This window comes from Bison bison, unplaced genomic scaffold (assembly GCF_000754665.1).
Source record: "Bison bison bison isolate TAMUID 2011002044 unplaced genomic scaffold, Bison_UMD1.0 scf7180017864309, whole genome shotgun sequence".
NCBI classification, from domain to species: Eukaryota; Metazoa; Chordata; class Mammalia; order Artiodactyla; family Bovidae; genus Bison; species Bison bison.
In genome coordinates, this window is record NW_011494881.1 from 7,898,888 (window position 1) to 7,926,466 (window position 27,579).

Sequence of the window (27,579 nt, forward strand, 5' to 3'; positions counted from 1 at the left end):
CGGAGTTCTGCAGAGCCGAAGCGGGAGGCGGCCTCGGGGGCGGGGCCCCCGGCTCCAGCCGCTCGCTCCGCTCCCACCATGCCCTTATAAGGAGCGCCCGGCGTTAGGGCTCGGGAATCCGGTCGCAATCCCTGCGGCGCAGCCCCAATCCCAGGCCCCTCCCTTGGGAATGGGGGCGGGGCGGGGTCTTGGCGGCGCGGTTGCGGGGGCGGAGCATATCAAAGAGGGACCAATAGGAGTGGAGTCCTGGGTCTGAGCGGCGCTTCCATTGGGCGCGGCGGCGGGAGCGGGCGGAGCGCCCGTGAGGCTGGTTACACTGAGGGAAGCCCCGACTCTGTAGTCGCTGCTCCGAGTCCGTCTCCGTGCGGGTCCCCGGCCCCTGGTTCTCAGTTCTCTGTAGCCCGCGGTTCGCCGCCCCGCTCGCCGCCGCGATGCCGGTGTTTCATACGCGCACGATTGAGAGCATTCTGGAGCCGGTGGCGCAGCAGATCTCGCACCTGGTGATTATGCACGAGGAAGGCGAGGTGGACGGCAAAGCCATCCCTGACCTCACCGCGCCTGTGGCCGCCGTGCAGGCGGCGGTCAGCAACCTCGTTCGGGTGAGTGCGCTGGGCCTGGGATGGGGATCGGGGGCGGGAGACGTTCCTGGGGTCCTGGCTCGCCTCACGGTTCCCGGTCACTGCCTGTGAGTTTGCGCGTGGACTCGGGAGCCAGATCGCCTCAGGTTTGAATATTGACTCCCCCGCTCTCTGACCTTGAGCGAGCCCTCGGGCCTCTCTGAGCTTCAGTCTCCTCATCTATAAAATGGGGACAATCCTAATAATGCCTGCCTTGCGGGTTTCTTGTGAACATTCAGTGAGGTGGTATTTATAAAGTGCTTAGCCCCGCTTATGACCTGTAGTAACCGCTCAGTAAATGCTAGGTGTTAGGTTGTCTGATAGCCCCTTTCCTTAAGCTGGCTGTCGCCCCTCCCGTTGACAGCCTTGCTCTCAGCTCCTTTTTAGGCCTCCCCAGCCTGGCCTCTGGGCTGGCGGGTTCCTCTACTGACTCCCTGCCTCTCCTTCCAGGGATTCTTAAATAGGAGCCACGTTGTTCTCCCTTCTGATACTTCTGCCCCTCACCTTGAAACCTGCCTCACCCACCACCCCTTCCGAGAGCTCCGCGGGTCCGGTCCTTTTGTCCACTTGTCTTACTGACCCCTCATGTCTGTCTCCTCCCTTCCTGAGGAGTCTACTTCTGCTCACACCTCTGGCACTCACAAACGCCGGGTGACTTCTTTATGCAGTAATTCGTGGGCACCAATCCCTTTCCCCCTTTCGCTTAACCCCGCTGCTTTTCATTACCGCCCCCTCCCCCAACTCCTGTGGAGATTTCCACCTGGCTTTACCTGCTGTCACACGGCTTCCTCCCCCTGGGGCCTTTCCAGACCCGGGGGCCCTCCTCCTCGGCCCCTCCTCCTGACAGGAAGCAAGATGGAGCTGCCGGGAGAGGCCTGTGGAATCTGGGATCTGCGGCCCCTGCCGGAGAAAAGAACGGGGCGTCTCCTCCCCAAGCCACAACTTTCCTGGATGGCTAAGTGGCTCCGCAGACCCCTGTCGCCCACAGCGGTGACTCGTAACTGAGGTGGTTCCTGGAGGAGGCAGAGCCCGCTTCTGAAATGGAAAAGAGGTGCCCAGTCTCCTAACACCCCGCTGGCTAATATCACACTTTTCTTTCCCACCCTGGGTGGGTGACTCAGAAGGCTGCTGCCTGTGAGAAGCAACTTCGGAAAAAGTTCCTAAGGCTTCCCCACCGAGCTGTGTAAATAGAGTGTGTCAGGGTAGTTAGGAGGCTGCGAGGCCACTGTGAGTCTGGGTGCGGCTTGGGCTCCTTATCTGATTAGAGCACTTCAATGCACTTCAGCTGCTGAAAGTCTTCCTCAGTCTTCAGGGGCCCAGTTCAGGAGACTGGTAACTAGAAGACACTACTGACCAAATTCCCCATCTGTTTTCCCTGTATTTAGTTAGACTGTACTCAGGAAGAATACTGTGTTCACTCAAAATCTCTAGTTCTACATTGTTCTTATTTTTTTTATAACTTATTTTAATCTAAGGCTCCAGAGTGCATTCTTATGTAGTGTTGTCTAACATGGCTGCATTCCAGGCCTCCATTTTTCAACAAATAGGAAACAATGTAAAGAGACAAGGTAATAGTGTCCCTCCAAGGAGTACTTCAGGAAATGAAATCTTAAAACCACATGTTGCACTTGGAACAGAGCTGGTGTAGTCTAGGGGCTGATATCTGGCTAGGCTATTTAGAGAAAAGTTATTTATGAGCTTCAGTGCATGAATTAATAAGAATTGAATGTCTGTTGTATAGGGAACATTTTAATAAATCAGGTTTTCAGGTTGAAATGTGCATTAGAATCACCAGTGGGGCTTTTTAGAAATAAAGATGTCCAGCTCCCATCCCAGACTTACTGAGGAGGTTGGGTCAAGGTCTTTGTGTTTTTAAGAAGCTCCATAGATGGCTGTGATACAGTCCCTTAGTAAACATTGTAATAGATTCCGTGAGACAAACAGAAGAAACGAGGGCAGTGATAAGCTAAAAACAAAATTATTACATACTTTACAATACATTACAAAAGAAGAAATTTGATAGGAGTTAGCAGAGAGAAAGTGAGGAGGATTGTGTTGATAGTCAGTGGTGAACAAAAGTACTTGTGATTAAGTCACTTCCAGGTTACAGCAAGTAGATTGTCTTGACTTGCTCAGGGAGGCAAGCTGGAGAGAAACTGGAGCTGAAGTTGGTGCATGCTGTATGGGCAGTTTAACACAAGTCCAATAAAATGAAAAAGAATGGAAGGGAGAGGATAAGAGTGTGTGAGGGAAACTGTATAGATTGTGTTCTGGGGAGCCCAGAGGATTTACCCATTGCTTGGAATTCTGGGTGACTGTTGTGGCCCTTGTGTATATGCTACTGAATATTGTGATGAATTGTGTACATGTGTCAAGTTCCTAACTAGATTGTGTCTCATATGATATGTATGTGCTCCCCAGTTCCTACCCTTAACATTGGCACATGGGATGGCTTGATATTGTTGAAGGAAAGAAGGAACTATGGGAAGGCAGATAAATTAGGAGACTAAAAATTGGTTGGTCATGAAGAAAATGAGAGGACTTTGGGTTTGGCAGGCAAAATGGAGCAGGAAATAGGACTATTTTAGAAATACAGTGGAAGAAGAATTAGTAGAGCCTGATTATAGAACTCTCAGGGAAGAAATGTGATGTTCCTCTAATGAATCTGATTTTTGAACAAGTATTCCAAAATGTATGCAATTCACATTTCTTTCAGTTACCTTGGGAGGCTATATCCCTATTCCAATGTTTCTCTTTGGGATTTTTTTTTTTTTAACAGATTATATATATACAAATAAATTTGTTTTATTTTGGTCAAGAAAATTTTGTCTGAAGTGGGTATTGCTTAACCTTACTACTATTTTTGAGTCTAAAGTGACTTTTGAATATTTCCAAAATGAAAATATACCCAATGATGATGAAATTCTGCATTGTTAAGCAGTGGTCATCCACTTATCAGATCGGTATTTATTGAGAACCCCTTTTTAACATCAAAGCAGTAAGTATTATGTTGGCCAGAGTAAGTATAATATTGGATTGAAAGTCATAAGTGGCCCAGAGAAAGTGATGTATGGAAGTTCAGAGGAAGATGAGGTCACTTTTCTTGAGAACATGGGGAAGACTTTATGGAGAAGATAACCTCTGAACTGGCCTTAAAGAAGATGGTATTTGAACATTTAAGGATGTGGTAATCCCGGGGATGGGGGAGCCTGGTGGGCTGCCATCTCTGGGGTCGCACAGAGTCGGACACGACTGAAGTGACTTAGCTTAGCTTAGCTTAAGAAAGGCATTATAGGTAGAAAGGACTACCTGAACAGAGTCATAGAATTACTGAGAATCTGAGGGAGGACCAAGTTTTGACTTAGGGAATCATTAAGCAAAACATTTGGATTTGCAATTTTTCATGTTATTTGTTAAGTAAAAGTAGTCTGGTCACTTGATATATGTATCATCACAATTGAGTCATCACTTTTACTCCACCCTTAGAGAGAGGGTAGGATGAGATTATTTACATGTCTTTTTTCTAGTGAATAAGATCATTTAAAAAAAAACAGCTTGTTGATATATAATTTACATACCATACAATTCACTCATTTAAAGTGTACAATTCCCTGTTTCTCAGTGTATTTATAGAATTGTACAACATCTCCAGAGTCTAATTTTAGGACATTTTTGTTCCCTCAGAAGGAAACTTCATACCCATTACATTCACTGATTTTCTCCCATCCCCTAATACTCCAGCCTTAGGCAACCATCAATTTGCTTTCGGTCTTTATGGATTTGCACATTTTGGACATTTCATGTAAATGGAATCGTAAAATATGTGGCCTCTTGTGTCTGACTTTTCACTTAGCATAATGTTTTCATCTGTGGTGTAGTATGTGTCAGAAATTCATTCCTTTTTGTTGCTGAATAATATTCCATTGTATAAAATAAGGCCATTTTAAACACAGAGAGTGATTCTAATGCAGTAATAAAACAAAGAGGGGACCTAGGAGAAAGAAGGGTGGGAAAGGAAAAATAGAGGAGGGGTACAAGTTCTAAAAGCAATGTGAAAAAAAAAAAAATAAAAGCAATGTGAAAAATTCAGACGTCTTCGGCTGTCTGTGTTGTAGCATGGTATATAAATTTTTCTTTTTTCCCATTGAAGTGGCCCATAGAAATCTGAGTCTTTGTGACCGTAAAGTCATGCCAGTTTTGTTAATGGGGTTCATACACTTTGCCTTCTCCATTGCATCTGAGGGCATGTTTTGTAATTACTCCTGGGGCTCATGAAATATTTATTTTGGGAGTTTTGTGGCTTTGACTTTTATGAGCCTCACCCATATATCATACCCTGTTGGGACCAGCTCTGGGACAAATAGCAGCATTGTCTTTAAACTGATAAATGGGAAAGACTGTTCTGTTCTTAAAAAGAAATCAGCAGTTTATTTTGTTGTTAATATGTTATCTGTATTAACATCTGAAATTATTCCTACTTTAATTTCTTTTGGTTGATGTTGGACTCACTTCATTTAAAATAGATAGCAATGTTTGGGTGACAGGGCTATGGGTGATCTTTCTCTTAATATTCTGTATTTTCTAATTTTTAAAATGGAAATATTCATTCCTATATTAAGGAAAAATTAAGGTAAATAATAAGAATATATAATTCTTTATAGTTTATAAAATGCTTTCATATAAACATATATATAATCTCATAGCAATCCTTTAAGGTAGATATTGCTATGTTCCCAATTTTACAGATGAAGATACTGTAAATCAGTTACGTAACCTGCCTGCAGTGGCACAGCTGCTTAGTAGTGGAGCTTGGACTCGAACTCTGTTTCTCTCACTCTGGACCCTCTGCTTTTTTCACTTTACTTTGCTGTGTCCACTTGTCCTGGATCTGGCAAGATTATCTGTTTAAAGCCTGCCTTTGGCATGGCCTGTATGAAGGGCCTATATTAAAAAAATGATGTGAAGGTAGTGTTCTGTTTCACAGTGACATTTAATTCTGCAGCTTAAAAAAAAATAGATACAGATAGTACAAAAGTATTTATGTCTGTAAAAGATAAAGACTTTTTCTAGTGTATTTAGCTGCTTAGCTTGAAGTCTATTATAACTAAATAGTATTTAAAGTAGGTTTGTAGGATTTCTTTATATTTAAATAATATTTAAAGTAGGCTTGTGGGTTCTTTGGGGAATTATGAAGTTTCATTTGGAACAGATCAAAAGAGATATACAAATGGGACTTAAATCTGCTCATGACTGAGAGAATGGAAGAGTTTTGGAGACTCTGTTTCTACAACTATGTTTATAATTTTAGTGGAGCCCCAGTTTAAGTATTTGTTTATATATATACTGACACTATAGAAAGTTGGGCTTTTCTAAAGCTGTTTTATAAATAGCACTGGTATAACAGTGGACACAATAAAAGTTATTTCATATTTCATGGACAAAATAAAAGTTATTTTATATTTTATGGACAAAATAAAAGTTAAAGTCCTGTGCTGTCAACCACAGTATCCTAAACTGACTCCTTTTGCCCTTGTCAGGAGTAAGGACGGCTTTAAGGCAACTGCTTTTATGGATATGGGACTAATTTGGATTTTAATATTTCTTGTATATTTGTTAAAAGAGTAGTCTGGTAATTTTATATACTTAATTACTGGTTATTTTTACACACACACATATATATCTATAATACTTATGTTTTATATGTATCACAACTGAGAGGGTCATTATTTTAAAAGCTTTCTGACAACTTCCTGGTCTTGCTGGCACACCTTGAAAGAGGGTAGGATGGGAACATCTTAATACAGTATACAGCTAGCATAGCGGGTATTGTTTTTCTCTTTTGACAGCCATCATACTTGGTCAGTATTTGTCTTCACTGGGTTGAAGGTTTCTCAATGGCAGGGACCATGTCTGTGTGTTTGCTTCTTTATTTCCAGTGTCAAGTTGGTAATAGGTATGAAATATAACTTAAAAAATACTGAATACATATCATTCATTTTTTATGCACAAAATATTATAATAGAAATTTTTGTGTGGCAAATATCTTCCATCCCCAGCTTTTAAACATCTGGTGTACTGAATTTGAACAGTCTCTTCAAATTTATAATAGGCCTCATCTGAAACAAGTAGAATGTATACTGAGAGGGAGGAATGAATGGCTAACTGCCCATTGTTTGAGATAACAAAAGTGTTAGGCTATTTTGGGTTGTGGTTCTCTGTTTCAGAGTCATTTCAACTATGCAGGCCACTTACTAAATTCATAATGTGCGAATATGTTGCCTCCTGTCTGAAAGTGGCATTGAGATTTTGCATTCTTTTTGAATTGTTTTGTCTTTTTAAAATTTAACAGTTTAGTCCAGGGGTTGATATAGTGTTTAGAGCTCTGCTAGTTACAGTGCAGTATCATACCATGAGTCATCAATGCCTCATTAAAAGATTTTTATTTCCTTGAACGATATGGCAGAAGACAAAGATTTCAGAAAGTTGATCTGGTTCTTTTTTGTGTTTTGGCTGATCTGCGGCCCAACTTTTTCAGTGAACCTTATGTCATGGTCACGACGGTGGGGTATATTTTTACATAATAAACCAGCATTAGAGCAATATCAAAAGAAGTAGCTGTATGGAAAGAGCAAATGTCAGAGATCAGTTGGTATCCCAGCAAGTTTTCTCTCTAGGATAATGCTCCATGCTCAGGACTCTTGCTGAGAAGGGTTATTCTGTCAGTTCATGTTGCTTTCAGGCCAGTCTGCTTTTAAATCTTCCCAAATAGAAAGGACTAAAAGAAGAAAACAAACTTTAGCCTTGGCTTTTTTAAGCTCCAACAGCCTTCAGTGCTATGTAGTATAAATATTTCAGAGTGAGCTTTAAGGGGTAAAGTTCAAATCTGTAATAAGACTCTGAAACACCCAGAGATGAAAGTTTATATATGTGAGGAAGGACCTCCCATTGGAGGCTTTCATCTGTCTTTCTGTTACTTGTCTGGACCTGTAGAATCCTTACAGTATACATTTGGGTATATTGGGCCACACAGTTAAGTTCAGATAACATACGTTTTGAGTTATCTAGGTGACTACTCCTCTGATTTTTTTTCTGTAATTTTCTTATTCAGTTTCTGTTGGGAATGGTTATGAGAGGAAGGCTATCTTACTTGTTTTTCCTTAATAATTTACAAAAGAAGTTAATTAGGGAAGGAAGTTGAAATAAATATATAAGTAGAGGATTTTTGTTCATTTGTATTTTTATCATAGTTAAACTGTTTTATCTTTCATTTAAAATAATACTAGTGAATAGTATACTATCAATAATTATTTTTTGTCATGCTGAACCTTCATATAGTCTTTCAAAAAGAACAGTTTTTCTTGTTACAACAGTATTATACTTTTTGTTGTTGAAATTTATAAAAATCTATAGTCACAGTCTTCTTACAGTGTTTCTCAGCCTTTTCCAGTCTTTTTCCTCTAGTCCAAACCCATTTGTTTCCACAGATATAAATACAAACTTAACTATATATAGATGCACCAGTTCTTATCCTTTTCCACCACTAACACCCCTCCTCCCAAACCATTTAATTCACTTTACTGCTCAAAAATTTGCAAACAAAAGCAAGGAAACCCAGTCTGTTATAACTATCCAGGATTTTCACTGCTATGTGCTGTTTGGGGAGCCATAATACTTAGCTAACAGCTCTTTCAGAGAAGACAATGGCACCCCACTCCAGTACTCTTGTCTGGAAAATCCCATGGATGGAGGAGCCTGGTAGGCTGTAGTCCATGGGGTCGCTAAGAGTCGGACACAACTGAGCGACTTCACTTTCACTTTTCACTTTCATGCATTGGAGAAGGAAATGGCAACCCACTCCAGTGTTCTTGCCTGGAGAATCCCAGGGACGGGGGAGCCTGGTGAGCTGCCGTCTGTGGGGTCGCACAGAGTTGGACACTACTGAAGCGACTTAGCAGCAGCAGCAGCAACAGCTCTTTAAGTGAGTGACGAATGAAATAAGTTCAAAATAATGGGCTGGGTCCGGAAAGAACTTCTAATCTCAACATCCTCTTTAAAGATATGGGGTCTTTACGTTGAATAAGTTTGTGCATTTTATGTACACAAAGGGATAAGGTATGATAGAGTAATGAATAAAAGAGGACTTGTATAATTAGATATAGGCAGTTAGGGAGTGCTTGCTTTCTTTCCAGTCCCTTGGTAAAACTTTGTAGATCTTCTGTTCTTATATGCTGGGTCATCAATCTTTGGATAATTGATTTGATTGATTGTGTGCTTGTTACTCTCTCTCTCCCTACTCCCCTAGGCTGTCTCCCTCTAAGACTGCTGGTTTCTGGAGGGCAAAGACTGGTTATATTCTTGATATTCCCAGCATTGTCCTTATCGTGGTATCCCAGGTGGTGCAGTGGTAAAGGATCTGCCTGCTGGTGCAGGAGACTGGAGTTTGATCTCTGGGTCTGGAAGTTCCCCTGGAAGAGAAAATGGCAACCGGTCCCAATATTCTTGCCTGGAAAATCCCATGGACAGAGGAGCCTGGTGGATCCTCTGTCCATACAGTCCATAGGGTAGCACAGCGTCAGACATGACTGAGTGCACATGCACATGCACACTTATCCCATCTTGTGCTCATAGTATTCCTGTGATAAATGTGTTGTGCTTTGATATTCACTGTAGCCGCTAGTCATCCTAGGTTTATTCATGATGATAAAGATAGCTCACTATCTCTTGCCTCCATTGGATGACTTGGTATTCTCTTCTGCCCTTCAGTTCAGTTCAGTTCAGTTCAGTCGCTCAGTCGTGTCCGAGTCTTTGCAAGCCCATGAATCGCAGCACACCAGGCCTCCCTGTCCATCACCAACTCCCGGAGTTCACTCAGACTCACGGCCATCGAGTCGGTGATGCCATCCAGCCATCTCATCCTCTGTCGTCCCCTTCTCCTCCTGCCCCCAATCCCTCCCAGCACCAGAGTCTTTTCCAATGAGTCAACTCTTCGCATGAGGTGGCCAAAGTACTGGAGTTTCAGCTTTAGCATCATTCCTTCCAAAGAAATCCCAGGGCTCATCTCCTTCAGAATGGACTGGTTGGATCTCCTTGCAGTCCAAGAGACTCTCAAGAGTCTTCTCCAACACCACAGGTCAAAAGCATCAATTCTTTGGCACTCAGCTTTCTTCACAGTCCAACTCTCACATCCATACATGACCACTGGAAAAACAGATTCATAAATATTATATTGTGTTGGTTACATAATTGGAACTTTAGATTCCAAAAACTGTAACTTCTATCAGAAGTCAGCTTTTTGGATTGGTATGAATGTGGGATGTGTGTATGTATAGAGGATGAGAAGAAGTGAATCTTAGAACTAAAAATGTTTTACAAGTATTGTTAAGTTGCAGAAAATAGACTCTTGGCCCTTAGAGAATTTCCCACTGATAAGATTTCCAGTTGAATGATTTTTAAGGGGAAAGTGGCTGAATTTCATTGCAGTTGGCCACAGTCCAAGCCAAAGTCATTCCTTCTTTTGAAATAAGCTTAACTTATTCCCATAGGTAGGCTTTCTGTGAAGAAAGAAAAATGGTATACTTGTTCTTAGATTTGAAAGTTGAGGGACCAACTAGCAACTTATCTAGCTTCCCTGTATTTCCAGCCTTCTCTCTGTCCCCACCCCATCCCTGGAGAACTGGATCATCTTTTATCTGTAAGGTGGACAACACGTTTTTATTCATTTAATTCAAATAGATAAGGATATCTGAATGTGCCGGTAAATTTCTAGTAACACTCAATTTTCTTATTGTATGGCTGTCACTCAACAGCAAAATTAGTTATCAGACTCTACTATGCACATTGCCTGGTGTTCTGAATGATTTGTTGTCATGCAGTCACTAAGTTGTGTCCAACTCATTGTCACCTCATGGACCACAGTATGCCAGGCTTCCCTGTCCTTCACTATTTCCCAGAGTTTGCTCAAATTCATGTCCATTGAGTCAGTAATGCCATCCAACCATCTTATTCTCAGTTGTCCCCTTTCTCCTTCTGCCCTCAATCTTTCCCAGCATCAGGGTCTTTTCTAATGAGTCGGCTCTTCACATCAGATGGCCAAAGTATTGGAGCTTCAGCTTCAGCATCAGTTCTTCCAGTGAATATTCAGGGTTGATTTCCTTTAGGATTGACTAGTTTCATCTTGCTGTCCAAGGGACTCTCAAGAGTTATCTCCTGTGCCACAATTCAAAAGCATCCATTCTTTGGCATTCAGCCTTCTTTATGGTCCAACACTCAGATATGGTCTGTGGCCTCAAGTTGTTAAAACACAGGTGAAATTTATGATCTTATAAAAGATTTAGCTTATCCACATTCTCTCCATGCATCAAATTATTGTGGAATTTAAATTATTTACTTAAAGGATTGTGTGTTGGTAACAATAGTTTTTATTCCTTGGAGCCATGGAGAAAGTATGAGTGGTCTAGCAGCAGAACGCTCAGGTGGTGTGCCCCCAGTTAGGAAAAGAATTCTGATCATTGGCTTCAGCTTCCCTCTTCCTGTGATTCTCTAGGCACAGTGGGTATTCATTTCCTCAAAGCTGGGTGCTGCTTGTGGGCTATCACATGGGCTGTTCCCTCTGCCTGAGCTACTCTTTACTTGGATTTCGAAGTAAAGCTGTTCTTTACTTGGATCATTTCTGTTAATCCATATTAAATATCAGCTTTTTAGGGTTGACTCTAAAAAGTCAAAGGTTGACCTCCTTGACTCTGCCTTCAAAACTATGTTAGGTCACTCTATCATATAATTATTTTTTTCTTTATTGTGCTTTTTATAATTATAAGTCATTATTTGTGTGATGATTACTTCTTTAACATCTTTTTCCCTCTAGAGTCCCATGGGCAAATACTGGCTCTGCTGTGTTTGCCCCTGAATTTCCAGCACCCATTGAAGTGCTTGACACATAGAAGAGTCTTAAGGAATGATTGTTGAATGAACAAGAGGGAAGACCACTTGCTGCTTCCCTACCCCTAGACTGTTCTTTGCTTCTTTGGAAAAATGTATATCATGCGTGGGTGAATCTTGGCAAAATTTAGCTGTCAATTAGGAAAGCAGCTGTAAATCATTGCTTAGCATGGGGTATTGCATGCAGTAGGATCATCCAATTCATGTTTCCTGAATGAATAAATTCTAGGTATAGAGTCCTGGAGTGCAGATGGGGATAATCCTTTTCAGCACAGAATCATGCAGGGTATGTAAATGTAAATAAAAATATAGCGTGGGTTTGGGATTCTCTATTAGTTTTGATGCTTTGTAAATGAATAGCTTTGGCAACGTGCATCTAGTATGAGTCAGCAAATACCAAAATCAGATATAGATATAAGGTACTCCCCTGGAGAAGGGTATGGCAACCCACTCCAGTATTCTTGCCTTGAGAATCCCATGGACAGAGGAGCCTGGTGGGCTACAGTCCATAGGGTCACAAAGAGTCAGACATGACTGAAGTGACTTAGCATGCATGCACGCACGCAAGGTAATTCAGCCTAGAATATAATGGTTAAGAGTAAACACTTAAGGTTTAAATCCTGCCATTGATTGACACCTACAACATATATAACATTGGAGAAAGTATTTAATTTCTGTTTCTCATAGTCCTCTTCTGTAAAACAAAGCTAATATTAGTATCTGACTTAGAGTGTAGTATTGTGAAGATTAATGAGTTCATAAAAATGTTTAGAACTATGCCTGACAGGTAAGAGCTCAGTGAGTGTTAGATATATTAATATATTTTCCCATGATTTTTAAGTTATATTTTAAATGTTAGTCTAATGAAAAGGCAATGTTGATTTTTTTTTTTTAATGTCTAACTCCTAACTTTTACTGAACAAGGCAAAGTGCCAGTGAAAGCTTTCCATAGAATTCCATATGTTGTGGAATATACAGTTTTATCAACTGTGGGGAAAATATATCTCACAGTTTAGGTGCCTGAGCCTTTGATTGCCAGTTTCTTGCGATTTAAATCAGACATCTAAATTTATGATTGATATCCCCTTTATTTGGAGCAATAGTGAGGGTACCCACCCCAATTTAAAAGCAAAAATTGAGACTTAGGATTTGAGCTGTATTCGAAGCATTCATTATCCTATTTTCTAAAAAAGAAAAACACTGAAGGGGTAGTCACTAAAATAAATGGAATTGGCTCTTACAGGTGGGGTTGAAAACTATCATGCATTTGTGAGATAGAATTCATCTTGTTCTGGAACAGCCAAATTGATTTAACAAATATTTAATGACTACATGTTATGCTGGATACTGGAAAAGGTTAGTATCTCTAGCTTGAAAGGAAGGATAGAATCTCTTCAAATGTCCCATCAATATAAGAGTAATAGGTGGACTTCCCTGGTGAGTAAGAATCCACCTTCCAATGCAGAGGATGTGGGTTTGATCCCTGGTTGGAAAACTAGGATCCTACATGCCCTGGGACAGTTAAGCCGGTGTGCTGCAACTACCGAGCCCCTGTGCCACACCAAAGACCCAGCACAGCCCTTCTCTCCCCGCCGCCCCCGTCCCCCACCAGAAGAAATAGTGAGTTAGAAAAAACTATTATTTCTAATGTTTCAGTGGTTTTCTTTTAACATGCATATTTAGCTTCAAAATCTTAAATTAATTGGCACCTTTACTGTTTACTTGAATAAAATGGCAAAGTATTTGTAATCCCACTGTCCCCTTATATATGGTTGTCTGAGATTTTGTTTCTCTCTTGATTTTTTTCACCCCATAAATTAGACACTGTTGTTCTCTTATACTGTTGCTTTCCCCCTCATTTACCTATGTGTTCACCGTTTTCTTTGTGATATAAGAGAAACAGTGAACAAATCTCCCTTCTTCCTGAAGTCTCTCCTTTACTAATATCTTTAGGTGGGTCTTTGGGCAGTACACACTCTAGTTCTTTTATCTGAAAATATCTTTTATTTTGCCATCTGTTTTTTGAAAGATAATTTCATTGGATATACAAAAATAGGCCAGTAGTAATTTTTCTCCAGCACCTTGAAAATATTATTCCAGTGTTTTCTGCGTTCACGTCTGCCATCAGTCTAATTGTTATTTTGCTCCAGATGATGATTTTTTTCCTTAGTGAGTTTTAAAGTCCTTATTTATCTTTCTTGGGATTTTTTGGGCTCCCTGATTTTGAGGGTCAGTTTCTTTTATCAATGCTAGAAAATTCTTAACTATCATCTCTTTGAATTTTTGCCTTTCTTCATTTTGTTCTCACCCTTTGGAAGCGTAGAGATTTTCTCACTCTATCCTCTGTATATCTGAACTGCTTATATTTTCCATTTCGTTATTTCTTCAGCTCTTCCAGTTTGTTCGTTCTCATTCAACTGGGTCTAATATGCCATTTAATTCAGCCACTGAGTTTTTAATTTTTTTTTTTTTTTTGAGTTTTTAATTTAAATGGCAGTATTTTTCATTTTTAGAATTGTATCTTTTTCAAATCTGGTCAGTATTGGTAGTCTCTTGTTCTTTCATCATACTTTTTTAAAAAGATTGCTTTTATTTTCATTTTGTTTGATGAAAAACATCTTGGAGTGTAAGGAATTATGAGAGTAGAAAGGCACTTATAAAATCTGTTGAAATGCCAGGAAATCATTACTGTTGAAGTCACTGATTCGTTTTTTTTTTTTTTTCCCTCTTTTAAAAAGTTTTTATTGTAGTAAAATATACATAAAATTTACTGTATTAACTATTTTTAAGTATATCGTTTTGTGGCATTAAGTACATTCACATTTTTCTTTAGCCATCACCATGATTTCCAGAATCTTTTATTTTTCTCAGTTGGAACTTTGTACCCATTAAACCCTAACTCCCCATTTCTTTCTTTGGTAAGTGCAATTCCACTATCCATCCCACTTAATTTGACTTCTCTAGGTACCTTATGTAAGTATAATCATACTGTAAGAACAGTATTTGTTCTTTTGTGAGTGGCATATTTCACTTAGCAATGTATCTTTGGATTTCATCCATGTTGTAGTAAGTATCAAAATTTCCTTCCTTTTTAAGGCTGAATAATATTCCATTTCATCACATTTGGCTTCCAGCGTTTGGCTAAGGCAAGTAATGCTGCTATTTCATCACACTTTTAATGCTTTCTGAGGTCTGGATTCTGTCCCCGAGGGGTATAAACTGACGAACTCATGGGGGACTGCAAACCCAACTTCTAATATAAGGGAGCAAACTTGTAATCAAAGTCTGAAGGACCTTTTAAAGAGTAAGGTGGAAAGAAGACAAGAGGGGAAGTTCATTCTGTGTTACAGAGAAGCAGTGTTTGAAGCATGAGAGAGTGCTCCAGCCAGAGAAAACCTGGAATGCCTTCTGAGCAGAGAGAATGAAAAGATGGAAGAGTGTGAGTGTGCCGTAGGGAGTGGGGAAGCTTTAGTGATGATACTGTTAAGGTAGATTGTGCTAGTTTGTGAAGGGACTTACATGCCATAATCACTGAACAAACCTTCAATTTTTGAATAAGTGAAAATTTTACCCTGGTTCAGAATTTAAAATAGTGAATTGTCTCCGTCCCACCCTTGAATTCCAGCCACCTTGGTTCCCTCCTCAGAGGAAACTAATGGATAAAGGAGACCAAATGTCTTGAGTGTGGTTCTAGAGATAGTTATGCATATTCAGGCAGTTGTATTCCTCTTATACAAATGGTGACCTATTACCTTGTTTTGTTCCTTGATTTTTCCCCCCTTAACCTGTTTAGATGGAGAAGGCAATGGCACCCTACTCCAGTACTCTTGCCTGGAAAATCCCATGGACAGAGGAGCCTGGAAGGCTGCAGTCCACGGGGTTGCTAAGAGTTGGGCACGACAGAGCGACTTCACTTTCACTTTTCACTTTCATGCACTGGAGAAAGAAATGGCAACCCACTCCAGTGTTCTTGCCTGGAGAATCCCAGGGACGGGGGAGCCTGGTGGGCTGCCGTTTATGGGGTCGCACAGAGTCGGACACGACTGAAGCGACTTAGCAGCAGCAGCAGCAGCAGCAACCTGTTTAGAAGAACATTTCTTATCAGTTTATGTAGAACTTTCTCTTTTTTTAAATTACATTTTTTTTCTTTCTGAGCCATACCACGTGGCATGAGCGGTCTTATTTCCCTGACCAGGGATCGAACCCCAGGCCCCTGCAGTGGAAGTACAGAGTTCTAACCACTGGTCCACCAAAAAAGTCCTATCTTCCTTTTTTTTTGAAATTGAAGTATAGTTGATGTACAATATTATATGTTATAGATACAGTAGAGTAATTCACAATTTTTAATGGTTATAGTCCATTTACAGTTATTATAAGATATGGGGAATATTTTCTGTATTGAATAGTATATCCTTTTAACTTGCTCCATCCAAGCTTTCTCTTCTTTTGATAGTTACATGATGATTCACTGATGGTTGTAACACAGTTTATTTAACTAGACCCTTGTGGAAATACCTTAAGTTACTTATGATCTTTTACTAATTCAGGCAGTGTGGCAGTGAATGACATAGATATGTCATTTTATATGTGTGCAGGTACATTTATAGGATAATTTTTAGAAAGGGAATTATTTTCGTGTTATATTATGTTCATGAACTCTGTTTCATGAACATTCTAAGCCCTGGATGTTTAGGCAGTGGAGGGATTTTAAGCTGACGTTTAACATGGATAGTTTTGAGCTTTAGTAAGACATCCCTGGTAGTGGTGAGGAGATAGATCAGCAAGTGAGACACAGGAGTTGGAGAGCCACCCATTAAAAATGGTTAAGGTTGCCTTCAAGCAGCGGGAGGGATGCAGATAAAGAGGGGACATTCTAGAGAGAGCGTCTTTATTATGTAATTTACATTTGGATTCATAGTATTCTCAACAATATGTCAGTAAAACAAATGTTTTTAAAACTATTTTACGTATCCTCAATTATTTTATTTATACTGTGTGCTTATCATTCCCATTTTATAGGTGGGATAACTAAGGCTCATAGAACCTTGAGCTAGTAAGTGGCAGGGCCAGTTTTAATTATGCAAATAAAATCACTTTGAACTGCATGACAGAATAACTAGAATCCTTATCAAATTTCAAAGAAGTCAACAATTTTATTGACACAGCAAGTTGTATCCACACTTTTTTGATCTCATGTGGAAGCAGGAAAACTCTAGAGAAGACAGAAAGAAAAGATCTAATTGAAATTGGAAGCTCAAAGAAAGGTCTGTAAAGGAAGGACTGACTATACTTACCCTTGAACTCAGGTATGCCAATAGTTTTTAATTACTCCAATGTGTATTCCAAGATGGCATGGAAAGATTTGTATGCTAAGATATTATGCACAAAACAGCAGACAGATATGTTTAGAATGATCCCATTTTGTATTATTTTATATATGGAAGAGCATATACTAAAATGTGGTGGGATTGAGTCGTGGGATTTCAGGTTAAAATTTTTTGTTTTTCTTACCCTAATTCATGTTTGTCTTTTAACAGTAAACATGTACAACTTTTGAAGTAAAAAAAAAAAGAGATAAGCAAGTATTTTCCCACATCTTTGTATCATTATTGTTTGCATTATTCTCACTGCCTGGAATTATTCTTCCTCTCCTGTTTAGAAGGGGTCCAGTGTTGATGTCACCTTCTCCATGAAGCTCTGTTTAGGTTGCTTAGTTGAAATTAGTCTCTAATTTTGCTATGTTTCCATGAGGCATGGCCATGTTTCCTATTAAATACCACCATGAATTAGAGCTGCTGTACTGTGTGCGTGCCTGTTTGCACCCCTCTTCTTCCAATTCCACCCAGCTTCCAAATTTGAGTTCTAGAAACATGTAGTGTTCCCATTGACTCTGATTGCTCACACTTGATGGAACCTAGAATGTTGAATTGGTTGTATTTGTAGCAGTGCAATATTTTCCTCTGTCAGAGCAAACAAAGATAGATATAAATTCTGAGTCACAATCAGCAGGGTGATTTTTAAATTCTGAGAGCAATGATATATCTATGTACACTGGGTGAATACTCTTTCCTAATTTGAGAAGGCTGCTGAAAAATATCTGGAGTGAAAGGAGCCATAAATAAATAGACATCACCTTTATAACTGCCGTATCTATTGGATCTCTAAAACCAAAACATAAAAGCTACATTTTACCCGAGAACTTTTATCTTGGAACTGGAAATTCTAATTTGGGTTGTTTGTTTGAAAGCTTCCACAGAAAGGCAAATTCCTCAGTCATGAACTCGACTGCAGGCACTGAGGAATGGGAATGCAAAAATAACCTTTTTCCCCGTCCCTGGAAATTGACCTCTTTTATTATGTTTGTGAAATAAACCTTTTCCTCATCATTTTTAAAAGTAGTGTTTTGTTGATCCTTCCATATCATCTCCCCGCCCCCCTTTTCTTAAAGCTACTTGCCTAGATTAGGCTTTAATATTACCTGTTCTTGAGAGTTGTACTAATTTCTCACTCTCATCTATTACTGGCAAGTAAAGATTCTAGGATCAACTCTGATCTCAACACTTTCTTGTCCAGAAACCGGCACCTCCTCCCATTGTTTTCTAAATTCATCTAAATTCCTTTTTCCAGCTCTTTTTAAAAATTGAATATATTTGACATATAACATTGTTAAAATTTTAGGCATACAATGTTTCTTATCAAAGAAATATATTTTATATGTTCATATATTGCAATATGTTGCTGTTTAGTACTATTTATCACTTATAATTATAGTACAATCTTGTCTATCTTATTCTAGCTCTTGATGGTTATTACACTTTACCCCCTTTTGTTCATATTTCTTTATGGAGTAGAGAAACTAGCAAATTACAGCCTGTGGGCCAAATTTTATACTGCCCAGGAGCTAAGAATAGTGTTTAATTTTGAAGTATTTGAAAAGTCAGAAGAAGAAGAATATTTTGTGATGCATGAATTTATATAAAATTGAAATTTTAATATCCATAAATAAAACTGTATTGGAACACAGCCTTGCACACTTATTTACATGTTTTCTATGACTGCTTTCACACTGCAGTAGTGGTGAGAAGTGCTGGCACAGAAGTGCTGTGCCATATGACCCACAGAGCCTAAAATATTTACTCTCTGGCCCTTCATGGAAAAAATTGCCAACCCTCGACCTAGAGTCATAGATTTATAAAGTTGGAAATAAGACCTCAGAGATATTCTGCTCCAACTCTTCATTTTAAAAATGAGAAAGTGTATTCTCAGACGCAGTCAACAGTATGTCTAAAGCAAGGTCCCTTTGGCAGTGGGAAAGCCATGATCAGAGTCACTGCTGGCCCTGTTTTCCCATGGTACCCTTCCATGAAGTCTGTACCAGCCTGCTTAGACTGCTGGCTGTTCATGAACAAACTCCAGTTTGTGTCACCTCCGCTTCTATGCATATGCTGAATTTCCTTCCAAGATGCCTTCTTCCCTCCAGAGATTTTATCCATTCATACCTTAAAGCTCATCTCAAATACTGAAGATTGCCCTTATCTCAGCAACTGGTTGAGCTCTCTGTCCACCTACCCCCAGTAATACTAAGTTATAGCTCCCCGATAGAACTCACCAGAGTCATTTAGTTCTGATGCTCTTCCAGGCCATAAACTTAGTAACAGTGCATCTGTATGTCACCTGAGGAAGTGTCACCAGCACATTGCCTTACACACAAAATTCTGAGGACATAATGAACCAATCTAAAAATGTCAAGATCCAGAGGCACTTTCAAGATCTCTAATTTACTTCTCTTCTATTAAAAAAGAAAGAGAAAAAATGAAACAGAACTGAGTAGTATTTTTGATGGGATCAGCTATATAGAAGAGTTCATAGGGAATTTACCTACACCATATTCACCTGGCTATTAATGAAGTATATACACCCTGGGAAGAGAACTTGGGTTTGTCCTAAGGAGGATTATCTAACTGTGTGATGATTATTTAAGCCTTTAGTATATTTGTTGATTACTAGGGCTTCAGTACTCTTGCCTGGAAAATCCCATGAATGGAGGAGCCTTGTAGGCTGCAGTCCATGGGGTCGCTAAGAGTTGGACACGACTGAGCGACTTCACTTTCACTTTTTCACTTTAATGCATTGGAGAAGGAAATGGCAACCCACTCCAGTGTTCTTGCCTGGAGAATCCCAGGGGCAGGAGAGCCTGGTGGGCTGACGTCTATGGGGTCACGCAGAGTCGGACACGACTGAAGTGACTTAGCAGCAGCAACAGGGCTTCCCTGGTGGCTCAGATAGTAAAGAATCTGCCTGCAATGTGGGAGACCTGGGTTTGATCCCTGGGTTGGGAAGATCCCCTGGAGTAGGTTATGCAAACCCACTCGTATTCTTGCCTGGAGAATCCCCAGGGACAGAGGAGCCTGGTAGGGTACATACAGTCCATGGGGTCTCAAAGAGTTGGACATGACTGAGCGACTAAGCACAGCCATAGGCTTATAGAAACTTTCTGCTAAGGTAGGAAAACACACAAATTCAACAATAAAAACCTTCCATGTTCTCTTTCAATCTCCAGGGATTTTCTTCTGTCATGCTTTCCATACGAACTCTCAATTTGGGATGACTTCCATTTATGAACTAAATATAGACATTTATTGCCCTGTAATGAACCATTAGGAGAATACTTGATGTTTAGTAAGGACTGAAGAGAAGAAGATTGTAATTTAATGTTTAGGTGTATTGCCAGCATTGTTTTTAGTTTTGTTAAAAAAAAAAAACAAAAAACTAGATGGATGAATGGACTCTCATCGTAGTGTAATTCTCTCAGTTCTATTTCTTCCTTTTGCCCAACTGAGAATAAGTTTCCTAAGATAATAGCGCCAGAACTTCCTAATGGGTTTAGTTGTCTGTGGCAACTGCTGAACAGATAGATATCTAGGCTGCAGTATAGATAGTTTGTATTAGGAAGCAAATGAAGCAAAAGGAAATTGACTTTAATATTCTTGTCAAAGTCTTTTTGATTAGACTGATTAGACCAAGGCTTTGTCTAATTTGTTACTGTTATATGAAGAACAGTGATGAAATGCAATCTGCAAAAGGCATAGACATGACTAGTATTGCTGTAGATGGTTGATAACTTTTTTCTATCTATACATCTTGGGCCAGTTTATTTCACTTTTCAACAAGTTTAAAACTAAGTGTGCTCAGCCCATATATAATCTCACTAAGTTATATTTATAATAGTTGAGAAGAAAAATAAAAACATTAAGAAAAGCCTAAAGGTAAAACTTTGGGGGTTTTATAGGTACTATAACACAGGAGTTTTTCCTATAAGCATTATATTGGGAGCCTTAACCATTTGACACATTAATATTACAAAACATTGAATTTCCAGTTCTGGTTGCTTGTAAGAAGCGTGTTTGTAGCTTGAGGTAAGAAATAGAATAGTTTTACTTATGGCCTTAATTGAATGGATCAGAGTGTCTTTACAGCCTAGAGCCAAATTAAATTACTATACTGTAAAGTGACTGAATAATTTCCAGTTACCAAGCAGGATGGTTCCCAACAGTAGTAACAATACTTATTTTTGCCTTTGGGTTACTACTTCAAGTTTGACTGTACTGTGTGTGTGTGTGTGTGTGTGTGTGTGTGTGTGTGTGTGTTTTAAAGGGCTATATTGTTGATCATTTCTGATTCAAATTTGAAAGCTAGTTGTAGCCAGGTTGACTCAGTTGATCATCTCTAAGCAAGTAACAGTTAAGAAGCTTAAGCAACTGAAGCCCTAATGACCTTGACCCCTGTTTGCTGTGTAAATCTTCCAACTTCTGGGAAGGAAAATCAAACAACATCAGTTGTTTAAACTTCATCTTGATGGTTTATATTTGCCTGTTGTGAGCTTGAAGTTTTTCTTGTCCCTCTTGCCATCTGAAAGTTCCAAAGAATTGTAAAATCATGCAGAATTACAGCAGAAAACTTGAGACATCATTGAATGTGTCTTCCACATTTTTGAAAAACACAGAATAATGGTATTTGCGACTCTGTGGACTGCAGCGTGCCAGGCTTCCCTGTCTTTCACTATCTCCCAGAGTTTGCTCAAACTCATGTCCATTGAGTCAGTGATGCCATCCAACCATCTCATCCTCTATCGCCCCCTTCTGCTCCTGCCCTCAATCTTTCCCAGCATCAGGGTCTTTCCCAGTGTGTCTTCTTCACATCAGGTGGTCAAAGTATTGGAGCTTCAGCTTCAACATCAGTCCTTCCAATGAATATTCAAGGTTGATTACCTTTAAGATTGACTGGTTTGATCTTGCTGTCCAAGGGACTCTCAAGAGTCTTCTCCAGCACCACAATTCAAAAGCATCAATTCTTCGGTGCTCAGCCTTCCATACGGTCCAACTCTGACATCTGTACATGACTACTAGAAAAACCGTGACTTTGACTATATGGACCTTTGTTGGCAAAGTGATGTTTCTGCTTTTTAATATGCTGCTCAGGTTGGTCGTAGCTTTTCTTCCAAGGAGCAAGCATCTTTTAATTTCATGGCTGCAGTCACCCTCTGCAGTGATGATCCCCAAAAAACAAAGTCTGTCACTGCTTCCACTGTTTCCCCATCTATTTGCCATTAAGTGATGGGACGAGATGCCATGATCTTTGTTTTTTGAATGTTGAGTTTTAAGCCAGCTTCCCTGGTGGCTCAGATGGTAAAGAATCTGCCTGCAATGCAGGAGACCCAGGTTTGATCCCTGGGTTGGGAAGATCCCCTGGAGAAGGGAATGGCTACCCACTCTAGTAGTCTTGCCTGGAGAATTCCATGGACAGAGGAGCCTGGTGGGCTGTAGTCCATGGGGTCTCAAAGAGTAGGACACAACTGTTTATTTAACTTATATGCAGAGTACATCATGAGAAATGCTGGATTGGATGAAGCACAAGCTGGAATCAAGATTGCTGAGAGAAATATCAATAACCTCAGATATACAGATAACACCACATTTATGGCAGAAAGCAAAGAAGAACTAAAGAGCCTCTTGATGAAAGTGAAACAGGAGAGTGAAAAAGTTGGCTTAAAACTCAACATTCAAAAAATTAAAATCATAGCATCTAGTCCCATCACTTCATGGCAAATAGTTGGGGAAACAGTGGAAACTCAGTGGCAGACTATTTTTTTTTGGCTCCAGAATCACTGCAGATGGTGAGTGCTGGCATGAAATTAAAATATGCTTGCTCCTTGGAAGAAAAGTTATGACCAACCTAGACAGCATATTAAAAAGCAGAGACATAACTTTGCCAACAAAGGTCCATCTAGTCAAAGCTATGGTTTTTCCAGTGGTTAAGTATGGATGTGAGAGTTGGACTCTAAAGAAAGCTGAGGGCCGAAGAATTGATGCTTTTGAACTGCGATGTTGGAGAAGACTCTTGAGAGTCTTGGACAGCAAGGATATCCAACCAGTTCATCCTAAAGGAAGTCAGTCCTGAATATTCATTGGAAGGACTGATGCTGAAGCTGAAACTCCAATACTTTGGCCACCTGATGTGAAGAACGGATTCATTTGAAAAGACCTTGATGCTGGGAGTGATTGAAGGCAGGAGGAGAAGGGGATGACAGAGGATGAGATGGTTGGATGGCATCACCGACTCAATGGACATGAGTTTGAGTAAACTCAGGGAGTTGGTGATGGACAGAGGGGCCTGGTGTGCTGTAGTTCATGGGGTCTCAAAAGAGTCGGACACAACTGAGCAACTGAACTGAACTTCGCAACTGAGTGATTTTAGGCAAGTCAGTTAATCTCTCCGTGCCTCTGTTCTTCATCTGTGAAATGAGATAGCAGTGGTACCTCCCTCATAGGGTTGTTTAAAAGGATTTAACAAAGTAGTAAAGGGCTCCTGACTTGTAGAATGTTCTTAATTAAAAAATAATTTTTTTAAGGATAAAATGGAAGTCACAAATGAGTACTGCAATGGCAGAGGGAAAGAAAAAGGGACTAATATTTATTTAGTATCTGTTATCTTTCCAGGCCATGACAGATGCGTATATATTAGGTGATTTACATGTGTATTGCTACATCCTTCAGCCATGAGAGACATTTTACTTTTTCCCTTTTACTGATAAAGAGATTCAGGCTCAAAGAGATTATTCCTTGCCCCAGGATACAGAACTAGTTTCAACAGTTTCCCTGGTGGCTCAGTGGTAAAGAATCTGCCTGCAATGCAGGGGATCTGGGTTTTATCCCTGGGTCAGGAAGATCCCCTGGAAAAAGGAATGGCTACCCAGTCCAGTATTCTTGCCTGGAGAATTCCATGGACAGAGAAGCCTGGTGGGCTATAGTTCACAGGGTCGCAAAGAGTCAGACATGACTAAGCAGCTAAAACTTTGAAGATTCATTCAAAAACCCCAGTTCTTTTCCTACCTCTCCATGTTACTGTCTAGGATGGGCCCTTGGTCCCAGTTTTCCAACATAAAAACGGGTAATGTTTCAAAATTCGTTTACAAATTGGTTTGAAGACAGTGTTTTTCCGTAGGGACAGTATTACAAATGAACTAAATTTGTTAAGAAAAAAACACATTTGCAATTCTAGCTATTAAAGTAGAAAAACAGGAAAAATAAGAGTGTATTCTGTGGAATGCTTGGGAAAAGCAGATTTAGTTAGAGGGCAGTGAGGAAAATACACACTGTTTTTTGTTTTGTTTTTTTCCTGAAGAGTAATTTATTTTTTTTGGCTGTGTTGGGTCTTTGTTGCTGTGTGGGCTTTTCTCTCGTTGCGGTGAGCAGGGGCTACTCTTCATTGAGGTGCGAGGGCTTCTCATTGTGGTGGCCTCCCTGTTTGCAGAACAGGGACCCTGGGTACTCAGGCTCAGTAGTTGTGGCGCCTGGGCTTCGTTGTCAACGGCATGTGAGATCGTCCCAGACTAGGGATTGAACCCATGTCCCTGGCATTGGCAGGCGGATTCTTAACCATTGGACCACCAGGAAAGTCTTAAAGACTGTTTTGATGCTGATGGGGCCTCTAGGATACTTTAAGGGATTAAACATTTATGGCACAGAGACAGCCTGCATTTGTAACACTTCCATAGTGTACAAAGCACATTCGTACGTATTGTTTCCTTATAATCTTATTTGAGATACATAGGATAGGTGGTAGAGTTGACCTAATTTCTCTTAGCAATATTTAGCTTTCCTTTTTTTTTTTTTTCATGTTTTTAATCCATGGAGCTAGTCACCTTAATAGAGCCATAGAGGACTAGTTTATAGATATGTCGAATAAATAATGAAAAGAATGAAGGATCTTTTTGAATTAATTGTGGGAGAAAGTGGGTGGTGGAAAGTTATCTGTGCTGATGACCTGCTTTCTTGTTATTAAGAAATTGGTGGCCGCCCAGTGCGCAGGTGTCCATGGTTGTGTCCACAGAAGAATCTGGAGTTGAGGGAGAGAATGCAGTATTTGCGAATTGGAAGACTGTCCACAGTATCTTCATAAATAAGAGATCTAGTGAGCAAGGCTGCTCTGCTAACATTTATCTAGCCTAATTGATACACTCAATCTCATGTTGTGTTAAAACAAGCAACTGCTGCCAAGGCAGCTTAACCCGAGTTCTAAGGAAAGCATGTTGCATCAGGTGAGCTTGTTTGCCATTAGAATTTGCCACTGATGTAGTTCACCTGCTCTTTAATCTGTTCGGTTGTATTCTTATTAATGCACATTTAAGTTTTGGGCAATTGGTCAAAATTTGAACCTTTTAGGTGCTGGTGTTGTTTCATTACTTTATGGATTGTTTCATACCAAGAGTATTGTTGACATGTTTTAAAAATTTAATTTATGTTTTTCTGATATGAAAGCATTGCATACTCATTTAAAAAAAAAATCTGAAAAGTATGGAAAAGGATTGAGAAGAAAATAAAAATCATCTGAAGTTCTACTCTCCATGATGTAATTCCTTCCAGTCATTTTCTTTTGTTTTTTGAAGTGGATATATATTGGGGAGTGACTGAGGTGTTTCATTATTAGTGAAATATCTGAGGCATGGTAAAATTTTACATGATTCTCCTGATATTGGGGAGCTTGCCTTGTGTACTGTGCTAATTAAAATGGAGTCTTTTTGTTATATCAAGTGCCGCAAACTCAAATACCTGCAGAGTCAAGTAGAAAATGAGTGAATCAGGGGAGTTATAGGACACCAGGGAGTGGTAGAGACTGTGGCCAACTGGAAAGTACAGGCCCTGATTGAAGAATACTGTTATTATCTTCAGCTTATTGTTGCCACCTAGAAACAGGACCTAATGTCTCCAGATTTTCCTGATAATCAATAAAATAGGTCTGTGGGTTGCACTTGTCCCATGCACTCCCATTTTGTCATTCCTGATATAAATACTTCTCAGTCTTTCTCATAGCTCTCATAAGAGCACTTTTAGAAAATATTTAGAGAAGAGTTGGATAAGGAATTTCTAAGAGTGGCTTTAGGAACTTTTAACTCTGTGTAGATACTGAGAGGGTTGCCTAGTATAGGAGTGAAAAACTCTGATATCCACAGGGACCAGACAGTGACAGAAATGAGTGAAATGGTCTGGTTGTTAACATTTTAGGGAGTGATGCAGAAAGTATACTCCCCATATGGGACATTTGGGGTTCCTACACATTGTTTTCTTACTGAGATTCAGATCTCATATGGCCAAAGCTTTTGATATTTTAAGAGATGTCAGAAATTTGAATCTTTGTGAAGTTTTATTTTTTTTTTTTAAGGACCAAACAAAAATCACCCTTCTGTGATTTGTGCAGACTCAAATTCTGCACAAAGGCCGCTAGTTTGCAACTTCTAGCTTAGAACAGTTTCCCTGAGTATCCTACAAATCCTAGTTCCGCCATAGGCTAATAGGTATTAAGAAAGAAATAATTCTTGGTCAAATGAATTTGGAAAATGTGGGTTAAACAAAATGAAGCAGATTTCCTCTGACTGAAGGTTATTTAAGATCCTTTAATATACTGACATGCCTTGTAAATTCCTAAGAAGAACACGCAGCTCATAGACTCCATAGTTTCAGTTGTCTTGTCTCCACTCCTTTCCCCCAGTACTCTTCTTGTCTCTTGAGAAAGAGGTGGCTTTCTGATAGAGGCTGGTTTCTACCTGCTCTTCAGAGTCTATCCCTACCTTTTCAGGAACCTTGCTTCATAACCAGAGTCTTGCTTCCTGCCTCTTTTTTTTCACTCTGTCAACATGCTTGATTTACTCCTATTTAAACAAAATAAATAACACTTTCCCTACATCTTACACAAATATTAATACCAAACAAATAATGGACCTAAATATAAGAGCTTAAATTATAAATAAAAAAATAAAGAGGAATAAGTCTTTTTGACCTTGGTTAGTCAAAACCTAAGATACTTTATCAAAAGCACAAAAAACAAAAGAAAAAGATAAATTAAACTTCATCAAAATTAAAAAGCTTTTGTGTTGCAAAAGACACTATCAAGAAAGTGAAAAGAAGACTCACAGACTGGGAGGAAGTATTTGCAAAAGACATATCAACCAATTAAAATATGAGTTAAGAATTTATTATTTTTATTTATTTACTGGTTGTACAACTTGGCTTGTGGAGTCTTAGTTCCCTGTCCTTGGCAGTGAAAATGCAAAGTCCTAACCAACAGACAGCCAGGGAATTCCCCTGAATAATGGGTTTAAATATACATTTCTTCAAAGAAGATATGTATATGGTCAGTAAGGACATGTAGTGTTGTTCAACATGATTAGCCATTCAGTTCAGTTCAGTCACTCAGTCGTGTCTGACTCTTTGCGACCCCATGAATCGCAGTACGCCAGGCCTCCCTGTCCATCACCAACTCCCAGAGTTCACTCAGACTCATGTCCATCGAGTCAGTGATGCCATCCAGCCATCTCATCCTCTGTCGTCCCCTTCTCCTCCTGCCCCCAATCCCTCCCAGCACCAGAGTCTTTTCCAATGAGTCAACTCTTCGCATGAGGTGGCCAAAGTACTGGAGTTTCAGCTTTAGCATCATTCCTTCCAAAGAAATCTCAGGGCTGATCTCCTTCAGA

At 39.8% G+C, this 27,579-nt stretch overlaps 1 protein-coding gene across 4 annotated transcripts in view; it reads left to right on the forward strand.

Moving 5' to 3' along the window:
* The first annotated feature begins 312 nt into the window (after window positions 1-312).
* The window catches only part of VCL (vinculin), a 113,281-nt gene continuing 86,014 nt past the window's right edge, over window positions 313-27,579 (forward strand). For all 4 annotated transcript variants that reach the window (XM_010852347.1, XM_010852349.1, XM_010852348.1 and 1 more), the window contains exon 1: window positions 313-599. In XM_010852347.1, coding sequence (XP_010850649.1) covers window positions 432-599 — 168 coding nt within the window. In that variant the 5' untranslated portion in view covers window positions 313-431. The remainder of the gene's footprint in view (window positions 600-27,579) is intronic.